A 22948-nucleotide genomic window follows, 5' to 3' on the forward strand; every position below is an offset into this window, starting at 1 on the left:
TTCCAAAAGAGGGAAGCCAGCGATAAGCCCGATAAGAACCACGACTTGACCGCGCTAGCCTCATTCGGAATGGCACCTCATTTTCCCAATTCCATCACTTTACTTTATCGCTGCTTCGCTCCTCTTCGGTCCCTCATCTCTGTATACAACAACCCACTCGTGTCTTGTTACCAGCGACCTCGAATACATATCCCCCTACCGCCAAGATGGCGCCTGCTCCACTAACCAAAACCCTCGAATTCGAGAAAAAGAACCAGAAGATGCCAAAACTCCCCAAACGTAAGCTTCCTTCCTCCGCCTCTTTCTCGCGACAACCCCACTAACCTGCTACGCAATGCAGATGTGAAAATCCAAAAGCGCCCCATCCCACATCCCTCCACTCCCTCCCCGTATTCGGGCTCCTCATCTCCCAAAACCATCTACGTTTCATCCAGCTCCCCAACAATGGGCGTCGTCAAGCGCGTCCAGAAGTACCTTCGGGCGGCGGAGAACCGCGCCACGGCAAAATTGCTCAGCGGAAACAACAAAGGAAAGAAGGGCGACCGAAAGAATCAAATCGCACAATTGGCGCAGAGTAACGAAGCGCTGAAGAAAGAGGAGGTGTTTGTGAAGGCTACGGGACGGGCAATGGAGAGGGCCTTGAAGGTGGGGAAGTGGTTTGAGGCGAGGGGAGAGGAGTATACTGTGAGCGTGAAGACGGGGAGTGTTCTTGTGGTCGACGATGTGGTGGAGGATGAAGAAGAGAGGAAGAAGGCGGTAGAGGAGAGTGAGAGGTTGAAAAAGGAGGTTGAGGAAGCGAAGCTGAAGGATGGGAATGGCGATTTATCCAAGTCAGCGTTGCGAAAGAGAAAGAGAGCCGTTGCGCGGTTGGAGGGCGAGGAAGAGCTGCCCGAGACCAGGACGAGGTGGGTGAATATGGTGGAGGTGGCGGTTTCGTTGAAGTGAGGTTTCCGTGAGATGGTATGGAAATGAAATGAAATGCACGATACGAATCCAGGCGGCACGCTACTGAATATACCAGCCAGGCGGATAAATCCCTCCTCTTACGGGCGCCATGGCCAAGCATTCATGCAGATGCTGATGCAACTCAGCCGGCAAGCCCAGTCCGGCTTCAGTCGCTTTCCGGCCCCTCGAATAGCCGCAATGGATCTAGACCTTGTGCCGATTGTGCGCTTTCCCGGTGTCACGACGACGGCAGGCCGGCTGCCTTGGAAGATTCTCCCGGTCACGCAGCGTCTACCCAGCATCCACATGCAGCGGGCGCTCAGCAGCAACACACAGCATGGTCGGCCATCGATCTCATCGAAGTATGGGAATTCTTCACGTACAACGGCACGGCAACCCCTCTAGCGATCTAGTGTTAGTGAAAATCAAATTGCTGTTCACATCTGAAGCAACTCTTAGTTCACATGTTGAGATCCTGCTCGCGCCTTGTTAATAGCACTACTAGCAAGACGTCCTAATTCCATCACGAAGTTTTCGAAGAGCTTGATGTGATAAGCCGACAATCTCGGAATTTCTGGCGGTACGCGTGATCTGATATGAGTTGGCACTGACATGAACAGCTCCAAGTCGTCATCAATGCCACCGTGCGTTGGATTAAAAAGAATGTTAGAAAAAAGATGACAGATAGCTGTCAGGAAATAGGGAAGAGTAAACCTGTATAACATGTTAATGATAAGGATAATGAACTTTTCACAACCGATGCTTACCTCAAGTTGGTCTTATTGAAATCAAGACGGTCGTCTAGGAACTTCTGCAGCATCGATCGACTGGCTTCAACGCTGATAGCGAGACTCGATCCCGCTTCAGATGTATCGTGATTCTGGACCCAGGCAGAGCATCTTCCACTTGCTTGATGTATCATACTCATGCAGTACAGGTAGTGTAACTGAAAGATTGTATTTGGAGTGTCCATGGCGTTTGTTTCCCGATCAATGAGGCGTGGCCGAAAGTTGGTGGGAACAGACATTCTCCAAACTTCCAAGGCGCTGTCGAGATCGCGAATAGCGCCCAATAACTGGGCATCTGTCTGGCGCAAAGCTTTCAAGGAGTATAATCGATGATACACCTCAGATTGAAGCATGGCAAGACGTATGCCTGCGAGAAATTCTGGCGCAGTGTGGTGGATATCAGGGAGTGTGAGGTCGCACTGACTCTCATCCAGGCACGGAGGATGACCCGCGCGTAGACTAAACTCCTTATCCATGATGTAACATATCCAAAATAATTCTCGGACATGCAGGCTTCTCCTGAACTGGTCGTCGTCGACGTAGACTGGGGCAAGGTGACCATCTAGATGGAAGACGAAGCGTATCGCAGATGTGAGTAACATCTCGAGTATCAGGATATTCCCTGTGACTACCAAGGAGCAAAGACTCTGATTTTGCATGATTTTTAGCACCTGCCTGCCTTTCTCACTTCCCACCCTAACGTTCCCTTTCATCTTCCGTACATCAGTGCGAGGTTGTCAAACTTACTATCATCAGAACGGCCTGCAGGCCATCTATGGTAACAGACTCGTGCAGCATCAGGGGGACCAAGTCGTGGGCGGTCTGAAGATGGTCCTCTGTATGTACTACTCTATGTCCATGTTGCTGGTCTGCGGAATGTACACAGGTTGCCGTGAACGCATGAATGCAGGCCCTAGCGCTGTCAGCACCAGGCGATGAGACACTCGTTTCGTTATGGTAGGCGGCAGCGACAGTTGATTCAAGGAGCACTCGGTCTACAAACGGAAACATTCTGGAAAGGATTGAATTCTCCCACTCGTCATGCAGCTGACACAGAATTCCCTTGTCCGGAAGCGGTACTGCATGCGCGACCCCATTGGGCGTTGACGGGTCGAGTATCGATGGCCTTGGTGACGTATACTCAAGCTTTACATCTTCGCCGGTGCGTTCCTTAATCCACTGGCGGCCAGTAGCGGAGAAGAATGGCAGGCCATTGAAAGTGCATAAATTCCCGAGAGCATGTCCTCCGACATGGAGATTGTTCTGGGGCCCGACTGTAAGAGTAAAGGTCAAGTCCGGTCCACTTTGTCTTAATGGCGGGTGATTCAGATCTACACCCATCCACAGAATGATCAGTGTCTCCCTCGAACAAACGCGAAGCCTCAAACAAACTAATATGATGGTTGAAAGGGCATAATATGTTTGTTTACCTTGTGAAGCAAGCGGTATTTCGGTGGAACTAATCCGTTGGGAGCTTAGACGAGTCAGTATATAAACAGAACTACATTGAGAAACAGTACCTTGGAGAGTCATGGGATCTAGAGTGTTCCTGGATACGTTCCTGGTTGCGTTTGAAAGTACAAGGAAGATCATGGTGATGGCACCAATTGCAGCGTGGCGTTGCTGCATCACACTGAATCTAGATCGGGTTAGTATCGGGGTGGACAAACAACGTAAGGCATTGTGAATAGGTAGTAATCTGTACCTTCCTCTTGTAGCAGGCATCACAAGCGCGACAAATTCGCTGCCGACGCTTGGGCCGAGGTTTCGCTATACTAGACGGTCTTGACTGCATGCTTGGACGGGAACAACAGCAAGCTGTACTTGGTTGTAGCTACTAGAAACCCGTCGGATGGCAGCGGCGATCAATGTATGGGGCGCATCACGTGAGGTCGCCATTGCGAAGATACTACTACGAGGTTCAAACAATCCAACTATGAAACTATATAAAAAGCATACGCATTTATTTAATGAGAATCGTCCGGGTATAGGTCGTCAAAGAAAACAAGAAAAGCATGAGATGGTCATTCATCGCTCGGCTGGAAAAAGGAGTATGCTATGATAGACTAATACACAAAGGCGGGTGAGCCTTTTACACGACCTGCTTCTGCCCGTGAGAAAGAGACATCGACATAGAAAGAAATCCCACTGCTGCCAGGAATTCGTTACTGGAACAACAGGGTGCCCACGAGGAGTGATATCTAGGAACAAACAAGAAAAGTGAGGGAGGGTCATGCAAGTTATGCAAAAAGGATAACTGCACATAAGAGGGGGGCAAGAAGAGGGAATAAACGGAAATAACGGGTAAAGAAGAAAAATCGACCCATAGACCCAGCGCACAATCCCTGCTGAGCATCGGAGCAGAATACAAGATGGGACAAACTATGAAATAGAACCAGCGGAGAATCAGAAAGAAAAGGTATGAAGGAAGGATCGAAGGTTAGTAACTTGAAGGACAAGACGAGCTTTTCAAGGTGTTATCGAATGCACAATTTATGTCATGCGCCAGCAGAAGGCATGATGTGCTAGCCAAAATGATCATTTGTCCATTTTCTGCCAGCTGTTCAGGTAAGCCATCAGCCCAACGCCGAGGAGCACCACTCCAAGCATAGAAGCAAAAGGACTGGATTGCTCTAAGACGTCGTGGCGGTGTGATTGTGTCGCAAACGTCGTGTTTGCGTTGTCCACCGCTTTTGTAGCTGACGGCGTCGCAGTGAGCTGTGGTTGCTCAGCGCACACGCTGCCCTTCTCTTCGGCGGACTCTTGTGGCTCAGATGGAGAACCAGCAGGAGCAGGAGCATCTGTCTGCGCACCAGACACTACTTTGCCCTGGGCACGCTCTGCGCGCTCTTGCCGCAGAGTTTCAATCATCTCCGCCAGCGACTTCCGCGCCTCAACAGTCTCATTCTCCGCGACTTCTGCCCGGTCTTTGAACATTGTGACTTGCTTCTTCATCTCCTCCATCTCCAGTATCATTGACTCGAGACGACGTTGTAAAACATCTGTTTGACTTTCTGCCAAGGACTCCTTTTCAGAAGCGGGTGCATCAGAATCGATCGAAGCTTCGGCATCCGGCAGCGTAGTCTTTGGCTCTTCCATTTCAGTCAAGTTCTTAGTGCTGTCTTCGGCTTCAGCATCTGCGGTGAGGCCTGGAGCAGGCTGAATAGATTTCATCTCCAAGCTCCGGGCCTTCTCCTCGGCAGATTCACGAGCATTTCGTTCCTGAATCAGCAACGCTTCTAGCTCCTTAACACGAGCACCCTGGCTATCGAGCTCCCTTTTGGCGGAGGACAGAGCCTCAATGAGAGACAAGATCTGGCTATTTTCACGTGTAACGGGCGAGTTCGGGCCAAGCTTAGACTTCTCTGTCTCGGATCGCTTCAACGGCGATAGGGCGTCTGTGCCGTTCCGCGGCAAAGCATCGGGCTTTTCGGGCAAGGGTTGCTGCGGTGGGGGAGCTGGAGGGTCCGAAAAGCGAGAGAAGGAATCTACGCGAGGCATCTTTGGCCGCCCATTAACTGGACGGGGTGCATTATTATCCGCTGGTGAAGGCTTCGGTTTCTCCTTCTCCGCATATCCAGGTTTCATTATAGTAGTCAAGAACTCGTCCGTTTGCCGGAGCTCTTGTGACTGTTGTTTAGCCTGTTTCATTTCACTCTGAAATCGTGTTAGAGCAAGCTCGCTGCGAATGTGACCTTGATGACATACCGTAAGTCGCTTAACAACTTGTTCTATAGATATAGGGGAATTCCAATAGTTCATCTGACGTTGTTGTTGTATTGCGTTGAATTGACTGCTGGCTGCACTCTGAGCACTGCGGTTGCTCATGGTGCTTCCCGATCGTCCTCTGAGATGTGACATTGGTTGACTAAGGGGAGACGGGAGCAGTCCATTTCCAGAAGCAGGATCCAAGTCGCCTAGTGTGAGGTCCAAGATATTCGGAATGCTGCTGTATACACCGGCATGTTCAACCTTGGCGGAAACCTTATGATGAACGACCGTTTTCTGATCCTCGCTGACGATATCAATTCCGAGTTCCAAGGTGTCGTTCTCGCGAAGCTCATGGGGTTCTGATTCGCGATTCTCCGGAGACAACCGCTGCCCATTGACGAATGTACCGTTTGACGACTTGACATCCCTGATCCAGATCTTTCCGCTCTTGTCTGCCCAGATCTCGGCGTGCTGTCGAGACAGCACCTTGGAATCAAAGTAACCGTTCACCGGTGTTGGCACAGTCTTGGCGTTTGTCTGACGGCCTATGCGTAGTAGGTCCGGATAGAAGGGTACGTTAATCTGCTTCTTGTCGAAGGTACCGTTGATGGGTAAGAGTGTGAGAATAGCGGGAGGATCGCCTGCTGGTGCGCTCGCGGCGCGTACGCCATTTTGTTGTGATGCTTGAAGCATGTGTTGAGATGGAACAATGGAAGACGGCTGGTGAATCGCGGTCATAGTAGAAGAGGCTCCTGGGCCCGAAGAAAAGGCCGGCATAGCCTGGGAGCGGGCGCTGCTCAGCCCAGCCACCGGCTCTGACTTAGAAGTTGTCCAGTTATTTCTTGAGGATTTCTTCTTTGCTGACCATGTAGCGTGTTCGACGTTGTTCACGTGTCCCGCATTAGAGGGTTGCGGCGTGACTATAGCGGTTGAGGTTGATGAAGTAGATGCTAGGGAAGAGGAGGAATTCGATCTCTGAACAGTCCTTCGCGGCAAAAATGTTCGTGAGACGTCTTCCGCGTCCATTGAAGACAGAGCACCTTGTCCTCCGTTACCAGAGTCGAACCATCCCAAGTGAGGGCCCGATTGCACACTAGGTGGTGATGCCACAGCAGTCATGGAGAAGGATAGCGTATGGTGAGTGTGATGGAAAGGAGCTCTATCTCATAGGCGCTCGTCCGCTCAACGGAAAAAGAGGATCGTCAACGTATGCAAGGAGAAGCGTTCGGATGCTAACCGCCCGTGAGTGCCCGTCGCGACGGACCTCGAAGGCAAAAATGTTTGTAGCGACGGTAGGCGCGCGGAAATATCGTGAATACAGTCCGTTCGGCTGGTGAGAGGTCACGTTAGCAATTGTCCGGACGACCCTCATATAAACATCGAGTCCGTTTCCGCATCGACGCAACAGCGCCTGCCATCGTCGAGTGCCATGCGAGACCCAACAGCTAGCAGGTCAAACTTACCACGGCAGGATGAGTATGAACAGTTGAGTCTAAAAAGGGATCTGATGGTGAGGCAAGAAGGCGCTTCAGTCCTGACCAAGGAGGCGTGGAGGTCTTGGCCCGAACCGAGGAGTGAACGGACCAAGCGACCGGGCAGCGACGAAGACGGAGGCACGAGACGGAACTACCGCCTTGCACAGGCTCCTAAGCCGCCGAAAAAGTAAGTCGAGGCACTGGATCAGACGATTCAGGAGCAGACTTCATGGGGAGAGCCACCAACTTGCGGCGGGAGAGAAGAGCCGATCAGCTCACGGCTTCCTTCGTCTCCCTACGCCTGAGGCCAAAAATCACGTGTGAACACACGTGTGCTTAGGTAACACCGCACGGACCTTTGGTTCTCAATACGGCAGGCGGTGTCACGTGCTTCTGGGCCTCGGGTTTCGATGCGCCCACCGTTGGAGCTTTGCTGCCGACTCTAGAAGACTGAAGCCGGAGGAATCGACCGTCTGAGGGAAACTGGTCTTGTGCTGTCAAATTCTTTGCGCTCACTGTATATTTATTAACTATCATTCAACATGCCTGTCGTTGCTGGTCCCCCTCAAGGGCATGGTCCCTCTACCTTTGAGAAGAGTTAGTTAACCGGATTCCATGCCATTCACCAGCTGGATGAGTTTCGCTCAATCTGCCGTACTGATTTACTGACTTTATTTACAGTGAAGATGGGTGCCATGATGGGATCCAGTAGGTTGAACAAGTTTGCATGCTAGTTATTACGGTACTAATCCTTTTCCAACAGCTGTTGGAGGTATCATGGGTTTCATCATCGGTCCGTCTATGCAAACGCAACCCCTCCTTTAAACCCGACTAATCTGAAGCAGGAACTGTCACCATCTTCCAGTACGGAGCTGGACCTAACGGTGTTATGCGTACCCTGGGTAAATACATGCTTGGTTCTGGTGCTACTTTTGGGTATGTTCTGCGCAATTCCTTCCGATTCTACGTCTATTCATCGCTTCTGTATGTTCGACTGCTTGATACTAACCACACCTTTTGATAGTCTCTTCATGTCCATCGGCAGCGTTATTCGTACCGAAGGTCCTCACAACGACGCCTGGCTCCGCGCTCGCGGACCCCCGATGATGCTCCCCCGTCAGAGCCCTCTGCGCCCTATGCGCGACTAAATACTTGATGAGAAAATGGAATTATACCAATTGAGGGATGTGGGCTTTGTGAGGTGGAGGAAGACTGTACGATAGCGTATCCTGAAACATGGAACAAGGAATGACATGTTAATCGCCGAGACGCAAGACAGAGCAAAGCAGCAGTGGCAGTATCATGTACATATCGAAGGGCAACTCAACCCTGTCCGCTAGTCACCTGATGCTTTGCAATGTATTGAGCGTCCCGGACCGGTTGTGTTAATCATAATGGAAGTCATGAATGATGCATACATAGCATGTGCTGGTATATTCATCACTATTTTTATCATCAACTGGACTTTGCTGTTTCTATCTGTGAAGTATGATGCTACTAGCGATTATATTTGCACCCACGCTACTCAGCAAATAAGCATGAAAAAGAAATCTATACCTTCTATTTTTCCAAAATCATGCCTACCCATCCATCTATACAACAACGCCCCCCAAACAAAATACTATACAATCGCACTCCCTCCCTACATACACACACCACATACCTCACTAACCACCATACCCCAAGTGATCGCACCACTTCCCCAACCCACCCCCGTCCAACAACCTACTAGTTCCTAACAGGCATCCAAACCAACCACCCCAACCCAATAAGGAACTTAATCCCAGCCGCCAACCAAAAAGTCGACGCCATCCCGCCAGCACTCCTATTCAACCAACCGCCCACAATAGCCCCAATCAACAGAGCCACCACGCCCGCAATTCTCCTATTCCGCTTAACATTCTGCACAGCCAGGATATTCTTATCCGACGCAATATCAAAATACACGCTCGTGATAACCACACTCGGAATCTCATTAAATCCCAACGAGCGCGTGCTATTGATAGACCCGGAGGACTGGAACGCCAGCAAGCCAATGGGAATCAGCTCGAGGAGCTTGCCGCCATGGTGGTGGCCAGAGATGACATCGGCTTCGGATTCCGCGATAAGTCCAGACTGGATGAGGGAGACGGCAATCACGATGAGAATCACTTGCACCATGAAGGAAGCGAAGAGGGTTCCGCGACGCGCGGGACCAAGGTGTCGTCCGACGAAGCTGAATATGAATGAGCCGGTCACGAAGCTGGCGATTGACACGATGGACTTTAGCCAGCTGTCGCTGTCGTCTTTGGGGAGGGAGGCGGCGCCGAGGCCGAGGACGACGGTGTTTCCTGTTATCATTTTCAATATTAGTATTATGGTAATGGGTTATGGGATTTGGGTGGTGGGATAAAGGGGAAGGGGAGATGTACCGGTTTGCATAGCTAAGAAGCATGACCACGCATTGAATGCGGAGCTGTCGCAAAGCCCCGTGACGAAGCACAGGATGATACAAATGATGTCGGCATAGTTGCTATCGACGGTTTCTCTTAAACGGCGCACTTTCGTCTGCTGAGATTGAGGGGACTTGGTGTCTGCGGAGGATTCCACGACCGGGAGAGCCGGTGATTTCGCGGGCTGGAAGGGCTCTGACATTCCTGGGCAGTAGTATAATATATAGCAATAAGGCGATGAGATATGTACAAGGATAAAGTTAAGATGATATATGCATGCGGCAAAGCAAGCAATGATAATACCACTGACTATATCGGATTAAGACATGCAGAAAAGATAGATTAAAGGACAAAGTTACGAAACGCCATCACAGATGGAAAGAAAGATTGGAAGAGTCTAGCCACCCCCTCTTCAGCACCCTAAACCCTAAGAAGAGGGGGGAGAATATCTCCATAAATAGATAGGAAACTTAACTACAAATGAGAGAAGGCAAACCAGAGCAGCCCCCTTATTATGAAAATCTCCGAGCGGAATTAGAAAAAGAAACTGGGAACATATCGATCTGGCTGGATATCCTGTACAACGCAGCGTTTTTCTTTTTCTTTCTACACGCGCCATTTTCTGCTGGGAGCACGCAAGCACGCTATCAGCCTTACTGCGACAGCCCTAAGGGAGGACGGACAAATGGCAATGGCGCATTGGAGTGGGTTGGCTGGTAGGACGGGTTATCGGCATCGTAAGGAGTGGGTAGCGTTGAGGTAGAATTGGCGGTTGGGCCCACAAGGCTGACCGGGGGGTGGTTGTTATTGGGTGTTTAGGGGGTTGTCGGCTGGGTGATATCATTGTTAATCGGGTAGCTGAGGCCGAGGTGCGAGAGAGGTAAAGGAAGAAGAGGAAAAGATGACAAGGTCTGTTTAGGTAAGGATAATAGAAACACATGGTGGGCGAAACAAAAATTCATGGCTCGGACCATGATGCCAAGGATACAAAAAGGTCGTGCCCGGGATCGAACCGGGATTGCTGGAATCAGAATCCAGAGTGATAACCATTACACTACACAACCTTGTTGCTGAAAGGATGTGATAGGTTGAGTTTATAGAGCGCGCAAAGAAATAAACTTATATCCGATGCTTCCTCTTCGACTTTGAAGTCATCTAGATGATCAGCACATGCACCTATTGCGAGGTGGCCAGCTGAGAAGAGTGAAATGATTGAACCATATCGGTGCTCCAATCTTCTATTGCTAAGTTACCGTCTGATCTATTACATAACAATAATAGCAGGAACGAAACTATGGAGGTACTGATTGAAGTCTTACATATCAGAGACAGGCATCATAGCTCATGACATATATATAACGTAGATATTCAAGCAAATCTACGGCTTTGCGAGAACCAGACGGTTGCGCACTGTTGGCGCCAACATGGTAAGAAACCTCAGAGCTTCGCTACATTGAGGGCCTGGGATGCCCACGTTTCTTTGATGAGGTCCGCACATTTCTCGCCAATTCCATAAGCAGGCATCTGAGTATGCCCTCCGTTCAGAGTTGGCATGACACTACAATCTGCCACGCGGAGTCCGGTCACGCCACGAACACGCAACTTGTTATCGAGAACAGCATTGGTATCGCCATCTGGACCCATTGCGCAAGTACCTCCAGCGTGATAGCCTAGTATAAGTCAATCAGTATGAGTACCAACAGGCAGAAGAGAGAAGCATACAAGTCGTCGCATGTTCCTTTACATAAGGTATCCACTGTTCTCTCTTCGTGTAAGTGTGGTGGGTCAGATTAGGAGGCCAAGAGCCTTTCACGATGTCCTTCGTCCCAGCGCCCTTGGTAATGATCTCATTTGCGAATCTACATGCTTCAGTTAACACAAGCAGATCCAGTGGGTCTGCGAGGTAGTTGCAGTCCACTACAGGTTTCTCCAAGGGGTCCTTAGATTTCAGCGTCACACTACCGCGAGACCTAGGCGAGAACAATTCGGCGATGATTGAGAATGCGTGCTTGTGATCAATAGGAAATTGATCGTACTGCTTAGGACCACCGTAACATTCCGTAGTGAAGAGCTCAATGTTCGGCTGATTGGGTGTCAAGCCCATGGGATCACGGCCTGGCTGTCGTGGCGCATTCTTCCACAGTGGCTCATTCTTAAGACGTTCATCTAAGCGGGCGAAAGCAAAGGAGCCGAAAGGGAAGGTTGACAGAAACCCCTCTTTTTTCTCCTTCCAAAGCGCGTAGGTTTTGTCAAAACTATCGCCGTGGTAGACGTGATGGTCGGTCGTCAGACCAGGCTTTTCTGTCTCATAGAAGATGAAAACAATCTGGACAGTGCTGATTAGATGCTATTCTATAGATGAAGCTGCCATAGAGCACCTACCAAATGATCCATGAGGTTTTTCCCGACGCCTGGCAGGTTGACCAAACATTCAATGTTGTGTTTCTGCAATTCTTCCTTCGGACCCAGCCCAGACCTCATTAGAATTGTAGGGCTGCAATAAGATCCACTGCTGATAATTATCTCCCTCTTGGCATGTAGTGTCCGTCGCCCATTTGCTGTTACCACCGAGACACCGTCCGCTTTGGGCCCACTTGGGGTCTTCTTGAAGAGTATCTTGTCCACAGTGGTGTCTGTCATGATCGTAACATTGTTACGATGGTACCCATTCGTGACAAAGTCTCCGCTAGTAGTGCGGATGCCATTGTACACTGACCGTGGTACATGACCACACCCATGAGGTGTCTCACCAGTTGTGAACATGTCAGGATCCAATGGAAGGCCCTGCGAAACGAAAGAGTCCATGATGCGTTTGGAAATGGGCGCGAGATCATGTGGTTCGACGTGAAGGGGACCCGAGTTTCCATGATGCTGATCGGACGCCTTAAACCAGGATTTAGTATGAAACGTTTCGGCCTGGAAGAAAGATATTAGATTTATGTGTCTCAATCCCCCCTCCTGCATATCGTGAATGGATATGACAGTAGTTACCTTCTGCATGTACTTGAAGAATTCCTTGCCACTCCACCCATCCAGACCCCAGTCATCGTAATCTTGCTTGCTGCCCCGTATGCAAAGGGTCCCATTGCAACCACTGCAACCTCCTAGAAATTTTCCTCTGCTGAGCTTAACTTGCCGATTATTGACGTTTGGCATGGGGGGAGTGACAATGTTCCAGTCTGTCGTAGAGTCGAGCAGATTACCCCAGCTAATTAAGTAAGAAAATTGGACCAATTCCTAGGAGTGTAATGCGCGTACGAACCCGCCAACCATATGGACATTCTCGAGATCTTTATTATGTTGTCCAGCTTCGATAAGGAGAATTCTTATGTGCGGATTCTCAGCCAGGCGACCGGCCACCACACATCCTGAGGTGCCACCCCTGAGAGGAGAAGAGAGCAGTTAGCCATAGCGAAGACAAAGATGAGACCAAAAGCACATTCTATATTAAGCGAAACTAACCCGCAGATAATATAGTCAAAATAATTCTCCATGTTGCGCGCCGCAGTCGATCAGCCAACAGGTGGCTCGAACAATGGTAGCCAAACTGTAAGAAAGCTCCTCAGTGCAGAAAAAGCTATACGGACACGTTCGGATTTATAGAATATGAACTGTGCCAGAAGTTCATTCCTCGGCTATACTTCGCAAAAACCTGACATTCAGCTGCAAGGACAGGCGCCATTGTGGAATGGCATTCCGCTTTGACAGCACCTACCATCTAGCTTGAACCTACTCTGCCAATTGAGATACGCAGTCCGACCGATATCTGACACTACCCCAAAGCTTACCCCACTTGAAGTCGAGTGTGGCGAAGCATATTGATTAACTCGACCCACTAAGGAGGAGTGGAAGGAGAATTACGAGCCATTTGGCTTGCGGGGTAATTTGATAGCCCCGAACTTTAGTGTGAGGAATAACGGAAATATGCGGTCTCTTGGCTGTCAACGGATATAACCTTAGTTGGTTCCCAACGATTCAAACTCATTTTTGAGTAGATACAGAGAGGCGGCCAAATTCCGCTCATCTTCCGACTCTAATCAGCGTCCCTTTGGTCGTGCGGGGTTGTGCCACCCCGATCCCCTGTATACAACTCATTGGTCTCCTCCAGCCCCTTACCAGCAGTTTCGGGCAGGAAACACCATGTGAATAGGAGTCCCAGCAAGGACATCCCTGTGAAAAACCAAAAAGTGCCCTTGGGGGTTAGGGAGTCGTGGTCGAGCAGCATCAACGTGGTTGCCTAGAAGGAAAGGAAACTCTAGTCAATATCATCCGGCAGTCGATCTGCGCCAAGAATATACATGGAACCAACCTTGGAAATGCCGATCCGGTTGGCATAGTGCCACAGTGTAACGAGAGTGACCCCTGCGATCCGAACCCCCAGTGGGAAGGACTCGGCGGTGATCAAATACTGGATTGAATTCCAACCCAGGGCCCATCCAATGCCGATGAAATAAATCATCACAATTGCGCCGATAGCAGCATGCCTTACTGCTGGGTCATCTTGCGACTGACCAGATAGGGAGCTAAATATAGTGAGAAAGATCGAATCATAGGTCAGTGCGATAACTTGAAGCACAAGGCCGATATACAATGTCTTCCTCCTGCCCAAATAGTCGATCAAGAAGATTGCCGAAATTAGCGCGAAGACAAACTTGACAGCACCAAAGACCGCCGTCGTGAAGAGCTTTTGCGATTGGCCTTGGATACCGAAGAGTCCGAATAACTCGGGGGCATATGCTAGGGTATGCCAGATTAGCCCAAGCGTGCGTACTTCTGATTCCAGGGCTGAGACTTACTAGTCACCGAGTTGGGGCCGGACCACTCGCCCAAGCACTGCAGGATGAACACAAAGGCGATCCGTTTCAAGTGGGATTTTGTCCCAAAAAGCTCTTTCAGCACTCCGATGAGACCTGATCGTGATGCCACCTCGCGCTCAAGTTTGAGTTGGATCTTGACATTCGAAATTTCAACATGTATTCCCGGATCTAGTGGTGACACGTTCCATAGTCGTGCAAGAGATTGGAGTGCTGCCAGAGGACGGTCCTTTCGACATAAGAAACGCGGACTCTCCTCACAGAGCAGAGAAGCGATCAGCAGCAGACCTGCCCACATAATCTGAACACTTTGCGGGATGACCCACTGCTTCGCACTCGAGTCGGGGATGTGAATGGACGCTCCCCATATTGAGAAGTACTGTTAATGTTAATAAAACCGAGCCACGTATTTTCCTCATGCATTGTCACTATGCTCACCCCAATCATAATTCCCAGATATTCTGACATGCCATATAAGCCTACAAGCATCCCGCGAATTTCTCTGGGTGCCACCTCCCCAAGGTAGATCGGGGCCATTACACCAAACTGTCCAATACCAAGACCCATTATGAATCGACCAGCATATACCTGCCCAAGGTCATCAGACGTGATAAACACCACAGAACCAATGATCCACATCAAGCAACATTGACGGAAGGTCCAAAGGATTCCGATGCGTTCACTGCACAGGAATGCGACTATAGCCCCCGGTAAGCTGCCTATGTGGACCATAGAGGTGATGTTCGACAAGCGATTGGCTTTTTGGGATGCACTGAGATAGTCGGCCTCTAGTTGGAACTGGTCAACGAACGATTGTTCTGCCACAGTGCTGGCGATAAGCCCAGAATCAAGCCCTATAAGGTGTCAGTTCGCCAGGATGCAAGGAAAGGGAGGGGGACAACGGACCCCGGGCAGCGCCCGATAAGCCAAAGCAGATTGCAGCACATAGGAGCTTTAGGGTGAGCTTCCTAAACAGAGTAAGATGCTGCTTTAGGCCTTGCATCCTGGCAAAAGAAAGCAGAGACTGGGAGTTGGCGTAGAGAGGGACATTGGGATGGTGTGGAGGGATGCTTGAGTCAGAAGGGAAGGAATCATTTTTCTTATCAGGCGACAGAAAATCTTCTCATCTCCCCTCAAAGGCGGGACTAAAGAGCCACGATTTCTCCTACAAACCAGCACAGAGAATGAGGGCCCTAAGGGGGTGAATAGCGCGTGCAGTGGATCCGGTACCGCAAAGCGAGTGGGATGTGCTTCAGCCTTACCCGCTCCCTAACAGCCAACCATCCCCACCCACTCCCACTGTTCTTCATGCTGACCTGGCTTTTCCATTTCCCAATGCAACCGGATGGTGTGCCGGGGTCTGCGCAAGCTTTTCAAGTACCCTGCAGGCTGTCTTCTCCGCCAATCGCTAAGGATGTATTGCCCATCCGGTTTCAGTGAACTGGTCAGGTCGGAACCAGACGAGTCCCCGGATGTCTCTCCCGTGAACCGTTATTCTTTCAGGGGCCGCACCTCGGAATTTGACGGACACCACCATAATCTTGGGCAAAACCCTGCAATGACTCCAGTTGTATCACGCTCATAACCAGGGCATTGCTGATATTCAGGACCTGACTTTAGGTAACTCGTGTGGCAGTATTCTCTACAGCAAATCGCCAACATCAGTCTCAATGTTTACCTGCACCGTTCTTCCTCCCAGCTACCAGAAGCCTTAACCGCGTCCGCTTCTTGCAAAAAATTCGTTTGGAGCGTATTTGCCCCACGCGATAGTACTCACAACAATCCTGGCAGGCAACAACATCATACACCACGTGTCCATGATGGCTTCTTCCCTGCAGCACCCTGATTACTTCCGGAGACGAGTCAAAAAGAAACCGCATATTAGGACGAATCGACTAGTCGTGAGTGATCTATCTGCTTCCACACCACTCTGGAAAACTCTACAGGTCGCATCACTCATCTCTCTTCCTTTCGGCCTCGTCACACATACTTTTAGACATGAGATATGGGAGTTATGATACCACACCATTACCGAAGATGATCTTCCATTTTGCCAAGATAACCGACCGGACCCCTTCAAACTTTCGCGATCGGACTACTAGGTCGGTGGGGAATAATCGTGGGCTTTTCGAGGCGCGAGGCTCTCTGGCATACTATAACCAGCGTTGCTTACCCCGCGCCACAAGCATGATCATCGCAAATTTTCATGACTCGAGTGTCTGCCATTGCGTGTGGTCTGAGCACTTCTCGGAAGCGCATGCATTGATTACGACTTGATCTACGTATGGCAGCTCGGGTTACACAATTATAGACCGCCAGAGGGAGAATTGGTGGATGAGAATAAGCACTAACAGCATATGATCCACTGCACTGTTATCGGTTTCTTACGTTTGCTATCAATTATGGAAAGCGGTGACATCAGGCGTTTGCTTGAAGAAAATACTCAAAGTACTATCAGGGCCATGCTTCTACCTGCAGAAGCCCTCTAGCCTGAATTCTGTGCTACTCGACCGAGGTCAGCAGCAACGTTCCGCATACCTGAAGCTGGCAGATAATAGGAAGGTGGTTGATATGCTATTGCTTTTTCGATGGCATTCAATGTGCGTTATAGTCCTACGACACGATTTCTGTGAAGTCACACAAAACCGTGTCATCTTGCCATGATAACTACTTCTATTTCAAGCGCGCCAAGCAGTAGGGGCCGGACTTCAGATTCAACTGTCAAGCGATTCGTGCTGAGTCTGAAATCTGCTAGCCTTACAGTTTGATCCACGTTAACACTCGGCTCGAGTTGCACACGCCAAGAAGTAACAATTATGCATAATGTTTGTTAGCTTTGTCTTCAAGTTGGATAGGTCAGATCCATTACGTCGCGCCAATAGCGCTCCAATCACCACAACTCTTCCTTTTTGTTAATACTCTTTTTGAAATATCTATTCACCATTGGAACTTGTCCAATTCGTTACAGAACTATCAACTTATCGTGCGGCAGATATGGTATATACAAACGTGTCCCGGCAGATGCATATAGGACCCGCCGAATGGGACTCTCCGCCTAGTGGCCAGAGCTACTGGGAAGCGGCCCGGAACTGCTCCGGGGTATCACCCTGGTTCTTCCCATCTCCAGCCTTGAAAGCTTCTAGCTCTTTTAGTGAGTGATAGACTCTCAGGAGATTGGGCACGAAGTCCAAATCCATTTTGTACATCAATGCCTGATCGACCGCGGGAACCAACACAACATCGGCCAGTGACACTTCATCGCCGAAAGAAAACTTGCTAGATGCGGAGATCAGGGCTTCATACGCCTGGAAGCCATCTGTGAATGCCTGTCTAACGAAGCTGACCTGGTCCTCCACGTTATCCCGCACGGACCTGACACGCTTGGCAATCCGGGAATTGGTAGGCGCCTGAACATCGATCGCGATGATGTTGACTAGGTCGCGTACCTTGATGCGATCCTGCCAAGCTGAGACAGGTGGCAGCAGAGGGCTTTGGTTCGGGAATCTTTCCTCAAAGTACTCGAGGATTGTCATGGATTGTCTGATAATGGTCTTGGTGCCGTCGGGGTGATGCACAACCAAGGTCGGCACACTAGCACTTGGATTCAGTTCATCTTTGTATTTTGCGTCATGATGTCCTCTTGCCCTCAGATCGACATAATTATATTTGAGCGTGATGCCTTTGAGATGAGCTGCGATTATGATCCGCTGACAACATGAGGAACTCCAGAACGAGTACAGCTCAAAGGAATCTTGGTTTTCCATTTTATCCGCCGATGGAATGAATCTTGTATTATTAATTGCGCTTGATGCCACTAGATGTGATGAGGCAAGTCGATAAAGTCTAGGAAAGATGAATTTCAACGAGGACGTCGTCGCATATTTATAAAGAAACTTCGCTAATGCTGACAGATGTCCCCAGCACAATAACCATTCCTAGAGGGCCTAGCCGAAATGGCCATGAGCCAGGAAGAGCGTGCGTAAGCCCTAGGCTGGCTAGGCCTACGGTAGCCCGACGGCTGTCTGGCGATGACTAGCGTCTTGCTTATCGCGTATCCATCACGAATTATTCAGATGCTATCTACACTCTAACGATGGAATACCCACCCGTTACGGGTTGCCTGGAGTTCCGACTCTATCAGAAACCCGCCTGCTAGGCCAGATAATCGATCTAAAATGCTCTATACGATCTTACATGTGCCGAAGCTTATTTGTTCTACAGAAAGCGCTTATTAATACGACAGAATACGTAAACGGGAGACGGCCAGGCCAGCTAAAGGAGCCCCAAAGCCCCTGAAGCTTTCAATCTGACACGCGGGAGGCATCCTGCTGACTAGCACGTGGCTCAAACAATCATCATCGCAAGGCTCCATGCTTGTGTTTATCGCATTTTGAATCTGTGCCTCTCAATCTTATTATACATATATCACTACCAAGAGTATTCCAAGTGGACCAGTATCCGCACGATGGAATGTAGTAGTATTAGCCTTTATTAGTCCTATAGCTACTTAAAGCGTATAATGCCATTACCTACCAACAGGAGAGCTTCTTTAAGGGATGATGAGACGCGACATATTGATGCCCTATTTAGATCAGAGATCAATGGCTATAGTAGATGAATACTGACACATTTGTGAATGTCACAATGACTCTCAATAGCTTGATATGATCAATCACCACTCTACGCCGCGTGATGTGATTGGTCAGATGACAGATATAAGCCACTGAGTTACACAGGCTCCTCAGCGCTTAGCTGGAAGCATGGCTCGTGTATAGGAACATTATCAACTTACTCATTACTTGGATTCTGTCCCCACTACCACAGAACCAATGGACAACCAAGCACACATATATCCAACGTCCCCAGCTCCGCCCCCTCCCATCCTCGAAGCCCAATACATGGACTACGACGACACTTTATGTGACAAATGCGACAGGACTTTTGCGCCCTGGCGACACAAGTTATTCCAAACAGACGTTCTCCGAGAAATAGGCCGATTTATTGACAAGCACAGAGGAGGAGTCCCCGAAGAGCTTTTCACTCCCCAACGAGGATCATTCAATGCTTGGCTACGATTGCTTTTCCAAGATGGAGGCTCTGCCGTCATTCGATTTCCGTGCCCGGGTGCTTCCACGTTCCCCGAGGAAAAGGTTCAGCGCGAAGTGGCAGTGATGCAGTTTTTGGAGTATTTTACCAGTCTACCCTTACCTCATATCCTTCATCATGGAATGACAGAGGAGAGCCCAAAGGGTTTAGGACCCTTCATCATCATGGAGCATGTTAGCAACGAAGGCGACTTCATTGATGCCCTCAATGTACCGGGCCGGTCACGCGACGAGAGACCGATGCTAGACCCTAATGTCTCGGAAGAGAGACTTGAATGGGTTTATGTTCAGATGGCAGATATCATGTTACAGGTATCGAGGCATTCTTTTGCCGAGATTGGATGCATCGGTAAAGCTAATGAGGATGATGATATCGATGATACGTGGGTAGTCAAGCATCGTCCGCTTACCTTTAATATGAACGAGCTCGTTCAGTTGGGTGGAGTGTCACCAGACTTACTTCCCCAAAGCACGTTCAAAACAGCCTCATCGTACTACCAATCACTGGCTGAGATGCACATGATCCACTTGACTTCACAACGAAACGACGCGATCGATTCCGCGGAATATTGTCAAACCAAGTACATCGCACGATGTCTGTTTCGCAAGATCACTCGCGAAAATCAGCTGTGCAATGACGATGCTGGCCCTTTTAAATTGTTCTGTGATGACCTCCGACCTGGCAACGTTCTATCAAATGCCCAGCATCAGGTGACCGGCGTGGTGGACTGGGAATTCACCTACGCAGCCCCCACAGAGTTTGCTCATAGCCCTCCGTTCTGGTTGTTACTCGAGCTGCCAGAACTCTGGAAACAGGGTTTAGATGATTGGATAGCAAGATATGAGAAGGTGCTGCCGGTGTTTCTGAGAGCTCTCAAGGACAGAGAGCAAGCAGCCATTGACCGAGGAATCATAAATGAGAACGATAGACTGTCAGGACATATGCTCAGAAGCTGGGAAAGCGGTGACTTCTGGCTTAATTACGCTGCGAGAAAGAGCTGGGCGTTCGATATGATATACTGGGCTAAGATCGATCGGAGGTTCTTTGGTGATGGCGACTTGAGCGATCGGATTGAGCTGTTGACGCCTGCTGAGATGGCGGAGATGGAAGGGTTTGTGCAGATGAAGTTGAAGGCTGGGGAGGAAGGTGGTCTATCTGATCAAGGCAAGATTTTGTATCACACAATTTAGCACTATTCAAGACCAATGAGTACCATGAACTTGTTGAATGGTCTGGCCGTGAGAAGCTACCTACCGCCATTTTTAAGAAATAATAGTCGGGTTGTAGAGTCAGAAATATAAGTCAGGGAACAGAAACGACCTGATGTCAGCAAATCGAAGTCAGCATCATGCAGCCAACCTTAAAATAAAATGCTGAAAACATTTGAAGTAATCTTTACCCCTAATCTCTACCATGCAGGCTCTGCTTCCATTATGTCAAACAATGTGTGGTTCTTAGTACACGAACCACCCCTTAACTTGCTACTCAAGTCTAAGCAGCAACTGTCCTCCCATACTAGATAGAATACCACTACTATAGTGCGAGGATTACGTCTCTTATTCTTGGCCCTTTTCTACACAATAAGCCAAAGTCCATGGGCGAACAAACCAAGGCCGATAACGGCGCCAATGACAAGTTTAGATCGTGTTCGGGGATCTCCTAAGCTATTCCTTCTGCCAAAGCCCCTAGGTCGTTTTCAGAGACACTAGTTTCGTGATTAATAGCCAGTAATATGGTTTCCGCTGGCCCTAGGGGGCCATAACAGGTTTTGATGATGTGGCGGCTTCATTTCAGGTACCGCCTTATAGCGCGGTTGGCGCCTATATTGAGGAGCTAGGCTGGCTATAGTCTGAGTGGCTGAAGGCTATTTATTTCTACTTAGTTCTGATTAGCTGTATCAACCTTACAGGGATATGGACTGTTTTGGCCACCGTGAAGCCGAATGGCTCGAACTTGAGATTTGGACGAGGCATATGAGGACTAACAAGTTTTGCGAATAGGTTAAGGCCTCTCTACGTGTAGACCACATTCGCCTTTCGGTTTCTACTCGGATATTGTTCAACGGCAATGGAAATGAAGAGCCATGGTAATGATCGTGTAGCTCCACTGTACCAACGGTGGACTGACTGCATCTGCGATCTGGGCGGACATGGCCGTCTGAGCGGTATAGTTCTGTTGAGGCTAGTGCGAAGTATAGCATGCCAGAATGGCCACGTGAATACAGGAGATTTTTCTCAGGACTACTGCTAGAGAGTCCTCTCAGAAATTTTGCTTTGCCCTCTTCCTGCTTCTGCTTGTCCGATCTCTGGAAGCGCAGAATTCATTTCACTGACCATGACTTAACCCCGTTACGTAGCATCTCAGCTCGTATAAATCCAGACAAAAGATCTTCTCTGGACTAACAGTTGAAGCATCTTCTTTTACGTATGCCTTCCACACAATCCCAATTCCACCAGTCGATGCCCAGCATCAGCTAACGGCGGAAAAGCTCTTCCAACCCGCCAAGGACATGCCAAGAGCGCAATCCTACGCACAACATGATCCACACCTCGCTTACTTCTTGGCTGTAGGTCACGAGTGAGTCATGCGTTATCAATCTCTGGAGGTTAGAGGAAAACATGAATATTCCCATGTGGGGATTAACCCATGGCAGAGATTTAGGCAGCCATTTAGTAAGTTCCGCTTGGGGGGAGGTATTTTCTGGAGTAGCAGCAGAGGTTATTAGCGCCCCCGGCCTAAATGGTATCCAAATTTGGCATGGTTCGTGGGAACTTTTGGGTGGATTTGGTGCCGGGGATTTCACGCAGTGTGTGTTTTGATCTGGTATTGTGCGATACGAAATCAGATAAGATACGGCGAATAAGGTTTAGTGGCACCCGCCAAGTATATTTCGGGCTTTACTAGGCTTGTTTTGGAACCTTTCCCTTACCGGGGCCCCCCTCGTTAAAAACAGGCTGGAAGGGTTGGGTTTTTATGGTGCGGCTGGTGCGGTCTTGCTCTTGCGGGAATATGGCCGGGTTTTTTCCGATGGAGAGGGGAGGGGAGCAGCTGGCCCATATTCACCCCTGGCTTATGTGGTGGTGATGATGATCATGTCCTCTCATGGGATTCTTGCAATCTTCTTGCATGGATGACACGCATTACCGAGATTGAAGGCCTACTTGCCTTCCTTGGTCTCTTCATTCCTGCCCTCAAATCCAGCTTGAATTCTTATCCATCTTATCTTCCATCATCAGTGCCATGTCCGTGGGTCTCTATGTTATCACGGCCCGCTTGTCACCGTCACTAGGAACCATAACAAGATCATTGCGCTGGAAATCGGGTCCTTTCGGGCCCCGCGGGAAAACAGCAGACCACCAGCAGTCGCGGAACAGTGGGGGCTAGAAGGCGTCATGGTGCAATGAGGAGCCAGGAAACAAATTAGGGGAGGAGAGTCTAAGTGGAGCAGGGACACCAGACCCTTACACCAGCATTAGGAGACTACTACAACATACTATATGAAATCATCGTGAGCTCGATTCAATGATCTAGATGTATGTAAATGTGGCAAAAATCAACGGTTTTAGCAGACAAACTTTTGGGGATGATTCTTTTGATGGAACCACACTGACACAAGCTGCGAGAATTATCTGATCCGAAGTGGAACGGGGTGTCGCCAGCTTGCCAAGAGGACAAGA

General features: G+C 49.4%; 9 protein-coding genes and 1 non-coding gene across 10 annotated transcripts; 3 read left to right on the plus strand and 7 right to left on the minus strand.

Annotated features, from left to right (window-relative positions):
• Nucleotides 1-149: 149 nt before the first annotated feature.
• On the plus strand, nt 150-1358 carry BO79DRAFT_235693 (ribonuclease P subunit p20 family protein; the record flags this gene model as incomplete). Its single annotated transcript, XM_025684503.1, has 4 exons — nt 150-279; nt 341-941; nt 1092-1234; nt 1282-1358. The coding sequence occupies exons 1-4, from the start codon at nt 207-209 to the stop codon at nt 1356-1358; spliced, it is 894 nt and encodes a 297-aa protein (XP_025543275.1). The 5' UTR covers nt 150-206.
• Nucleotides 1351-3632, minus strand: BO79DRAFT_277242 (fungal specific transcription factor domain-containing protein; the record flags this gene model as incomplete). Its single annotated transcript, XM_025687808.1, has 6 exons — nt 1351-1659; nt 1713-2380; nt 2481-3064; nt 3239-3372; nt 3439-3503; nt 3558-3632. The coding sequence occupies 6 exons, from the start codon at nt 3630-3632 to the stop codon at nt 1401-1403; spliced, it is 1785 nt and encodes a 594-aa protein (XP_025543276.1). The 3' UTR covers nt 1351-1400.
• Nucleotides 3633-4271: 639 nt separating this feature from the next.
• Nucleotides 4272-6563, minus strand: BO79DRAFT_225492 (putative cytoplasm to vacuole targeting Vps64; the record flags this gene model as incomplete). The annotated part of the gene is made up of 2 exons (XM_025683734.1): nt 4272-5390; nt 5442-6563. 2 exons carry the CDS (start codon nt 6561-6563, stop codon nt 4272-4274), a joined length of 2241 nt encoding a protein of 746 aa, XP_025543277.1.
• Nucleotides 6564-7376: 813 nt separating this feature from the next.
• BO79DRAFT_207516 (MGR2/ROMO1 family protein) lies at nt 7377-8372 on the plus strand. Its single transcript, XM_025682183.1, has 5 exons — nt 7377-7516; nt 7601-7627; nt 7683-7712; nt 7765-7855; nt 7944-8372. The coding sequence occupies exons 1-5, from the start codon at nt 7462-7464 to the stop codon at nt 8065-8067; spliced, it is 327 nt and encodes a 108-aa protein (XP_025543278.1). The 5' UTR covers nt 7377-7461; the 3' UTR covers nt 8068-8372.
• A 184-nt stretch (nt 8373-8556) lies between these two features.
• Nucleotides 8557-9676, minus strand: BO79DRAFT_243390 (YoaK family protein). The gene is made up of 2 exons (XM_025685282.1): nt 9331-9676; nt 8557-9249 (listed from the first exon to the last, which is right to left on the minus strand). Exons 1-2 carry the CDS (start codon nt 9551-9553, stop codon nt 8648-8650), a joined length of 825 nt encoding a protein of 274 aa, XP_025543279.1. The 5' UTR covers nt 9554-9676; the 3' UTR covers nt 8557-8647.
• A 667-nt stretch (nt 9677-10343) lies between these two features.
• BO79DRAFT_t49 lies at nt 10344-10415 on the minus strand. The gene has a single exon. It is a non-coding gene; the product is annotated as a tRNA-Gln (tRNA).
• Nucleotides 10416-10665: 250 nt separating this feature from the next.
• On the minus strand, nt 10666-12905 carry BO79DRAFT_235697 (GMC family oxidoreductase). The gene is made up of 6 exons (XM_025684504.1): nt 12814-12905; nt 12614-12733; nt 12343-12559; nt 11734-12267; nt 11074-11677; nt 10666-11021 (listed from the first exon to the last, which is right to left on the minus strand). The coding sequence occupies exons 1-6, from the start codon at nt 12843-12845 to the stop codon at nt 10789-10791; spliced, it is 1740 nt and encodes a 579-aa protein (XP_025543280.1). The 5' UTR covers nt 12846-12905; the 3' UTR covers nt 10666-10788.
• Nucleotides 12906-13382: 477 nt separating this feature from the next.
• Nucleotides 13383-15330, minus strand: BO79DRAFT_167603 (quinate permease; the record flags this gene model as incomplete). Its single annotated transcript, XM_025679385.1, has 5 exons — nt 15072-15330; nt 14604-15019; nt 14148-14544; nt 13661-14088; nt 13383-13588 (listed from the first exon to the last, which is right to left on the minus strand). Exons 1-5 carry the CDS (start codon nt 15166-15168, stop codon nt 13385-13387), a joined length of 1542 nt encoding a protein of 513 aa, XP_025543281.1. The 5' UTR covers nt 15169-15330.
• Nucleotides 15331-17117: 1787 nt separating this feature from the next.
• BO79DRAFT_207520 (glutathione S-transferase) lies at nt 17118-18001 on the minus strand. The gene has a single exon (XM_025682184.1). It carries the CDS (start codon nt 17696-17698, stop codon nt 17234-17236), a length of 465 nt encoding a protein of 154 aa, XP_025543282.1. The 5' UTR covers nt 17699-18001; the 3' UTR covers nt 17118-17233.
• A 1062-nt stretch (nt 18002-19063) lies between these two features.
• On the plus strand, nt 19064-20461 carry BO79DRAFT_189363 (uncharacterized protein; the record flags this gene model as incomplete). Its single annotated transcript, XM_025680650.1, has 1 exon — nt 19064-20461. One exon carries the CDS (start codon nt 19064-19066, stop codon nt 20459-20461), a length of 1398 nt encoding a protein of 465 aa, XP_025543283.1.
• Nucleotides 20462-22948: the final 2487 nt, after the last annotated feature.

This window comes from Aspergillus costaricaensis (assembly GCF_003184835.1).
Source record: "Aspergillus costaricaensis CBS 115574 unplaced genomic scaffold BO79scaffold_5, whole genome shotgun sequence".
NCBI lineage: Eukaryota > Fungi > Ascomycota > Eurotiomycetes > Eurotiales > Aspergillaceae > Aspergillus > Aspergillus costaricensis.

What these genes read in the sequence shown, in the direction of transcription:
- BO79DRAFT_207516 (XM_025682183.1), top strand. Translation starts at nt 7,462, where the DNA reads ATGCCTGTCGTTGCTGGTCCCCCTCAAGGGCATGGTCCCTCTACCTTT. An exon ending in GGGTGCCATGATGGGATCCA is followed by an intron (nt 7,628 to 7,682) that starts GTAGGTTGAACA and finishes CTTTTCCAACAG; the next exon opens with CTGTTGGAGGTATCATGGGT. An exon ending in GGTTCTGGTGCTACTTTTGG is followed by an intron (nt 7,856 to 7,943) that starts GTATGTTCTGCG and finishes ACCTTTTGATAG; the next exon opens with TCTCTTCATGTCCATCGGCA.
- BO79DRAFT_243390 (XM_025685282.1), bottom strand. Translation starts at nt 9,553, where the DNA reads ATGTCAGAGCCCTTCCAGCCCGCGAAATCACCGGCTCTCCCGGTCGTG. An exon ending in CTTCTTAGCTATGCAAACCG is followed by an intron (nt 9,250 to 9,330) that starts GTACATCTCCCC and finishes AAATGATAACAG; the next exon opens with GAAACACCGTCGTCCTCGGC.
- BO79DRAFT_235697 (XM_025684504.1), bottom strand. Translation starts at nt 12,845, where the DNA reads ATGGAGAATTATTTTGACTATATTATCTGCGG. An exon ending in AAAACCTCATGGATCATTTG is followed by an intron (nt 11,678 to 11,733) that starts GTAGGTGCTCTA and finishes AGCACTGTCCAG; the next exon opens with ATTGTTTTCATCTTCTATGA. An exon ending in AAAGGAACATGCGACGACTT is followed by an intron (nt 11,022 to 11,073) that starts GTATGCTTCTCT and finishes GACTTATACTAG; the next exon opens with GCTATCACGCTGGAGGTACT.
- BO79DRAFT_207520 (XM_025682184.1), bottom strand. Translation starts at nt 17,698, where the DNA reads ATGACAATCCTCGAGTACTTTGAGGAAAGATTCCCGAACCAAAGCCCT.